The sequence below is a fragment of the Citrus clementina genome, unplaced genomic scaffold (assembly GCF_000493195.1).
Source record: "Citrus clementina cultivar Clemenules unplaced genomic scaffold, Citrus_clementina_v1.0 scaffold_8, whole genome shotgun sequence".
In the NCBI taxonomy this organism is placed as follows: Eukaryota; Viridiplantae; Streptophyta; class Magnoliopsida; order Sapindales; family Rutaceae; genus Citrus; species Citrus x clementina.
The window spans coordinates 23,101,609-23,108,819 of record NW_006262022.1 but is presented as its reverse complement, the minus strand read 5'-3'; the positions used below and the strand labels follow the sequence as shown (position 1 = coordinate 23,108,819).

General features: G+C 36.4%; 2 protein-coding genes across 2 annotated transcripts; both read right to left on the bottom strand.

The window, feature by feature from the left end:
* Positions 1-2,151: 2,151 nt before the first annotated feature.
* LOC18034451 (histone H2B.3) lies at positions 2,152-3,070 on the bottom strand. The gene has a single exon (XM_024178881.1). It carries the CDS (start codon positions 2,974-2,976, stop codon positions 2,536-2,538), a length of 441 nt encoding a protein of 146 aa, XP_024034649.1. The 5' UTR covers positions 2,977-3,070; the 3' UTR covers positions 2,152-2,535.
* Positions 3,071-4,189: 1,119 nt separating this feature from the next.
* Positions 4,190-6,492, bottom strand: LOC18033834. Its single transcript, XM_006424699.2, has 2 exons — positions 5,870-6,492; positions 4,190-4,480 (listed from the first exon to the last, which is right to left on the bottom strand). The coding sequence occupies exons 1-2, from the start codon at positions 6,376-6,378 to the stop codon at positions 4,474-4,476; spliced, it is 516 nt and encodes a 171-aa protein (XP_006424762.1). The 5' UTR covers positions 6,379-6,492; the 3' UTR covers positions 4,190-4,473.
* Between the last annotated feature and the right edge of the window lie 719 nt (positions 6,493-7,211).

Genomic DNA, 7,211 nt, shown 5'->3' with positions numbered 1-7,211 from the left:
GATCATTTTGGGAAAAAGCGGAGATTTCATGAACTGTGGCAATTGTACAGAAACTTAATGGAATGCATTAGTTTAGAAATCCTGTAATACAGACACCAGGACATCCAGTATATTGCAACTTCTATTCTTTACTTCAATTGCCACGTTTCAAATTCACCAGACATATTACGGTGTACCAGGAATTCCACTTTCACGTGTCACTTTACAGAACTTATGAGAAACAACTCTATAACGGAAGAATTAAAAGGTAAAGGAGGACAATGTGGCCAAGAGAGCCCTTCAGTGACGTCCTCGAAACATCATTGCCTCAGAGTCTCTACTGCCATAACTACTTCAAAAACTTACAATTTAAGTACCAGTCTTCCTTCTCTGAGTTCATCTTGGATGATTTCATTTGAACCTGAAGAATGTATCATTCATTTACTAGTTTTGAACCTAATTTGGAGTGAAAAGAAAAATATATATATAGAGAGAGGAAAATTGCATAGAAGATCCTACAATTTTCTGGCCAAAGAGCATGTTGCATCCAACACACAATACACATCTGCCATTTCCATGTCAAACCCATAGCTGTCATCTTTGTAATGATTTTTTGGGCTTTCAGCCACCACGTTGACACTAGACATTGAAGATATGATTAACCATAGTTATGTAACTTAAAGCCCTACAAAAAAGAACGCTAATCATAATTAATCTAAACAAAACGCTAACAATAATTAATCTAAGAAGAATGAAAATTTATAATTGTCAGTTATTGAAACAAAAATCGATATGTCATCAAGTATAATTCAAAAAATCTTACACATACACAAGGATAACTGGCTGATTTGTTTGTCTGGAAAATGCATATAGACAATGGTTAGAAGTTATAACAAGGGATCGCTTTCTTAAATCAGTAGCACGTTACGGATACACTACTGTAAGTCAACACTCCTCCGTCAAAGCAAGTGCATTGTAAATTTTCTTGGACATCATTCGCAAGCAAAGAATTGTCTTACTCGATTACTCACAAAGAAAATCAGATAATAGGCAATTGAAAAATCTAAAAACAAACATTCAGAAAATACAAACAACTGATCTTATTCTGAAAATAGTGAGTGCCCATCAAGCAAAAAAGATACACATTCAGTAGAAAACAGTCGATCGTAGTAACAAAACCACAAATGATGGAACAGAAATCCAAAATCCAGAGCTTGAAACTCATAATAACCTTGACTAGTTTGTCGTCAAGGGGCACAAATAGTTCCTTGATATCAATCTTTCTTGAAAACAGTGGAAAATCTTAAGTTCAACGGCATGCTGAAAAGTACAATGTTTAGATACTATGTGTGTACACAAGTTTTACACAAGAAGAAACGGAAGCATGGAGTGGGATCATTTTGTAAGACAGAGCCTTCCCATTGCAAATTGGGTGAATCAAACAGCTCCTCTTCACAAGAAATGACCTCAAGAAGATGCTGCACCCAAATAATCAGAGTCAAGTTGCATGTGTGACGGTGAAACGAGTGGGTAGAATGAAATAAAGCGCTTCCAGTTCTTGATTCTGATTTTCGAACTGGATTAGTTGCTGAGACATGAAGGTTCTTGAATCTTGATTGTGAAATTGCCGAGATAAGGCAGATTCAAATAAGATGAGAAGAGAACGATGTACAAGATAGGAGCAGGACAGAGAAACAGGGGAGGGAAAGGATTCAGTTTTCAGTTATAATAACTGCCATCATCAGGACACCTGTGCTGTTTGCATACCTGGCTCCTCTTACGATGCACCTTATTAAAATAGAATTGTTATGGTCACTGCACTCTTTCAAAATCTTTCACCTTTTTTCATTGAGCCTAAGATATGTATGTACAAGGTAATTGACCATAAACTGAGAGAAGCTAAAATATTGACTTCACAAAATAGAAACAGCGGCTCCATTCAGCAGAAACTGAAATTGTCTGCCTTTGCCCATGTCTGTTAAGAACTTTGAGAGCATTAATCTTTTCATTTTCTCATCTTGCTTCCAACTTTCCATTAAGGTTTTTCTTGATTAAATCCGCTTTCACAAGGTTGATTGGGAATATTTTCAGATTCACAAAGTTCGGAAAGGAGGCAAATAGGTAAATAAATTGGAATTACTCTAAAGGTAGAGGAAAAGCACAAGCAAGTAATTCACACCAATCAAAATATGTATATACATCTCCAAATCTCTGAACTGGTTAAAAAGGGACTTCTCACAACACAAGAAAGCATCAATTCTGTGCCCTTTTTTTTCACACCAAGCAATTTCACAATAACCTATCACAATTCAGAAAAGAACCAACAAGGGCAATTCCGAAATCATATTTCATTTTCATATTCTAACATAATGAACATGCACATCACCTGGATCAGGTCCAAATTTCTAGTACATCCAAACAAACCCTAAAAATCCACCAAAGATTTGAAAACACAAAACATAAAAACGACTTCATCTAGTAAAATTAAAGGCCTAAACTACTAACTACACAAATCACATAACACCCGAATTCACCGACCGATGCAACAAACTTCCTTCAAGAAGAAGTAAACTTAGTAACAGCTTTGGTACCCTCAGAAACAGCGTGCTTAGCCAGCTCACCAGGAAGTACAAGTCTCACAGCGGTCTGAATTTCCCGAGATGTAATCGTCGGCTTCTTATTGTACCTTGCAAGCCTAGAAGCTTCCTGGGCAAGCTTCTCGAAAATATCGTTGATGAAACTGTTCATGATTCCCATGGCCTTGCTCGAGATTCCGATATCGGGATGTACCTGCTTCAGGACTTTGAAGATGTAAATCTTGTACGTCTCGATGCTCTTCTTCGCGCGCTTCTTCTTCTTGTCGCCAGAGGCGGCTTCTTTGGGAAGCTTCTTGCCGGCCTTCGGCTTCTTCTCTGCCGGCGCCTTCTCGGCCACCGATGTCTTCTTCTCCTCCGCTGGCTTCTTCTCAGCCGGCTTCTTCTCCGCCTTTGGTGCCATTAATTTCGGTTTGGTAGAGAGAGAGAAAGGCAAGGCTTGTAGATATTTTCTTTTCCTTTTACTTCGAAACGATAAGAGTAAAGCTAGGCGTTGTGAAGAAGCGTCAAGTGTTGGAGAGATATATATAGGACGGAGATCTGGAGTTTAATTCGTGGATTTGGATTCACGCGGATTGATGACGTGGAGTGCGTGAACCGTTGATGGGGTAATGGGAAAATAATCGAATCGACGGTGGAGGTTGTTGGAGTCAGAAAGTGTGCTAGTTTGTGTTGCGGATCGCTGACTTGGCATATTTGACAGTCGTTAGATTGTTTAAGATTATTTACAAAGTGGACGGTTTAGAGGAGACTTAAAATTTCGGCTGTCGTGAATATAGTTGAAAATTAAAATCAGATTCGAGCGACATCAAAAAAAAGATCAAACTCGCGCGGGAGGGGGTACCGCCTTCATTATGGCGCCTTTTCCCATTTGGTTCTTTGGTCGCTCAATTACAGAAAGTCGGAAACACCCTTGGATTGCGTAAGAATGCTTCTCATGAATTAGGGGCATGCTTGTGAACCGGGGCAAACAAATCCAAAATTCCAAATCCCTCTAAATCTGAAGAATATCGCACGCCATAAGTCAATATTTTATTTTTTGAAAATTTTGAAATTCACTCCAACAATATTAAAATGGTGCTTGTCTAGTCGTCTTTCAAAAAATGAAATGATGTTAAAAAAATTTACATATATTGAGACAATTATCAATCTCCTTTTTGTTTTTTTCTTTTCTCTTTTTTTTTTCTCCCTTCGCAAGGAGCTTCTCATTTCATAGCTCAAAGGAATTGACATTTACTCAACATCAAGAAAGCTCAAAGCAAGCAAAAGTACATAAAAAATTTTGAAGGCCAGTTCGAATGTTTGATACTGTTGGTCTTGTGGAATAAAATAAAAGTAGTTTTAAACAAGCAAGTGATGCGTAGACATAATCTAGGAAAGTTATTGTTAAACAAAATTAGTTAATTGATACGCTTTTGGATTCAGCTGAAATACAACATTTGCAGAGGAGATCCAAAGATCATGCAACAGTGGATGTGGAAGTAGAGAAACAACAAATTGGCGATGCAGTGTAGAATAAGGTTGATTAAGAAGAGACACAGCACATCAGAACAAATGTGCCATGTCTTCGCCTTCATTCAAGCATCAAACATGCAAGACCAGGAGTCCAACACAAGTAATAAAAGAAACTTAGATATCAATTGTCAAATAAAGCATAATGCTTCAGATAGGCAATGTGTTTCTTGCCAATTAGAGGTCCCTGTGCAATATGTTGGCTGTGGACGGTAAATTATGGACACATCCCCGGTATTTCCTTTTTCCCAGAGAAGTTCCCATGAGAATAGAACCATATCAATCAGAATTTAAATTATAGAATGTATCAGCATAATAGAAAGGTAAAGGAAGAGAGCTTGTTCTTTTGATCTTCAGGCTTGTATGCAACATTTGCAGATGGCAGCTCTCAAATCCTGCAAACAAATTTTAAAGAAGATAATAAGGCAAGGCACGTCTTAATTAGCCCAGTTTCAAACAAAACATTGAGTAAGGATGCGTTATAAAAATATCAAAACCAGCACAAATATGAACATGCTTGAAATCATACTCAGCAAATTAAAAATACTGGTGAATGATACAAATAGAAATTTATGTTCAGATCACCAATTCGAACCAGAGAAAGCTAGGCTCGCCAGAAGGATCTATGACAAAAATTTGTCCAATTGGTTGGGATGTGAAAACTGACACACTCATAAATGGAAACATATGTATTTGCCAAGCACATACTATATGTGTGGGGGGACAAATGAATGAATAGAGAGACAGACAAACAAATTTTATGTGGCTATTATTAACAAGGGTATATTAGAAAACAAATTTAAAGTTTAAACTAGCCGAGCACACTGAAACAATGAAAAAAATAAAGAAAAGAAAGATTCTGATGTGTGAATTAGTGATAAAGATGATCCCAGCAGTAACGCACCAAAGGTAGAAGATTTACAGAGGTGTACCAAAACCCTACATATGAGGTCGGTTCTACCAAGTCAAAAAAACTGTGAGCTAAAATAACATGCTAAGTGGCACTAAATCCCTCGGGGACCCATTAATGAAGGAGGTCAAAAACAATACTCGCAGGTCAAAAACCATTGATATATATATATATATATATATAAGGTTAAATATTACAGAACACAGTTTTTCATTGTTCAATTTGAGAGTCATACAATTCATCAATTTACAGAATAAGCAGCATATAAAGTTGTCACTGTTGATCGAGTAATTTTCCTTTTCTTTTATTCTGACTTTTGAGATATAGAAAGTGTTTGTTAATCAGAGAACAAATTGCAATGATGTCCAAAACAAACAGAACAGCAAGAAACTACAAATGAATAAGTATAACTGGCACATAAGTCAAAACTAATGTCTCTTTGCATCCAACACCTACTCTCTACTAGCAGCTTAATACAAACCATCCAACTAAACTTAATCACATAGTTGGAAATTCCAATTCTCATATTTTCAATAATATTGCTATCACACCGAGACAAATTGGAAAACCATATATACAACAATATCAAGCCCCAGTCCAACAGACTAACAGAGAACACCATGAGACACTGTATGTAGTAGTGTATGTGGCATAAATTCGGCAATCATCAAATAAAGAATAAACCATTTACATCCACAGTCACAAAGTTAGGCTTTTAGCCACCATATGTAAACAAAAATAAATACATTCCAACCTCAATTAAAAATAACAGATATTACCTTTAAAAAATAATAATAATAATAGATATTCGTGACACAAACGTAAACAAGATCTAAAATATACATCAATGTAGTTTTCATTATAAAATCATTACCTCCTCGAATTATCAGTGAAATTTCTGCAAAAGACTCTTCCATCCATCAAATTCATACCACCAATAAACTCTCTCAACCCCAACCCAATCCCCTTCTCCTGCTCACTCTCGCCTTCATCTTCGTCGTCACTAACCACCACTTTCTTCATCATCCTCTCAAAATAACTCCCATACACATACTCCTGAGTGTACCCACGCCCCTCACTATAAGACACCACGTGTCCGTGCCACTCCCACACTCTGCAATCCGACTCCTTTTCCTCGTGAAACGAGACACACACATAGTGCTCCCCTATGGATATCGCTTCGCCCGAATTCGGTTTCAAGGACTCGGGTTTGCCGCTTGTGATTGCCTTAGTGATTTCTCTCTCGATTTTGGCCTCCTCTGTGAGTCTTTGAATGTTACTGTTGGTGGGCTCTTGGGAATGTAAATGGGTTTTTGAGAGGTTTAAGGGAATGAGGGATTGGATTGAAATTGAATCAGAATCGCTGTATTTGCATGAAGCCATTGACTTTATTTACTTATTGTAGTCTTTTGTGATTTGGTTGGCGGGTTTGCTGGCGATCGTGAAAGAGAAAATAACAGGGTTTTCGGCCTTACGCAGACGTCGATGTTTGGGAAAAAAATTAATAATCTAATTTAATATGAATTTTGAGGGTATTTTTCACACAATTAAAGGTCTTTTAATTTTTTTAATAAAAAAAATATATTTTAACTAATTTCTTATCAAAATACTCAATATTAACTTCAAAATCAAACACGGGCTAGTCAGATATTAAAAGAAAGATTGACTTGCTTAACTTGTTTAATATCATGTTAGCTTAGTGGGTTGTTATACCCCCACAACGTACGTTTATGGAAAATGACACAAAATTTCTTAATATTTTTTTTAAAAAATTAAACTTTAATTTGTTAACAAATTCTATTAATTTAAAAAAAATATTTTCGACTTGTAATTACTATTATCGCCTTCTAACATAGAAGTCAATATATTGACTTACCCATTTTACTCATAAAATTAATAACAAAATTATAAACAAACCTTTAGTTATAAGAGTTGGAATTTTACAATAGAAATTCAATTTAATATTTTATTTTTCTCAATTGTTTATCTTCAGATTCTAAAAGCAGGCCATGTTCTCTATTATTTATCCGAATCACAGTCAGGAAAAAATTTCGTCTCCTTCTTCACAATCGTTACAATCTACTTCTTCGCCGCCTTATCTCCAACTTCTCCTCTACCGTCATCCCAATGTGATACACTTTCGTCATCAACACGTGCTATGTCTTCATTGTCATCATCAACATTTTGACCAGGGGTGGCCAAATTATCCGACCCGA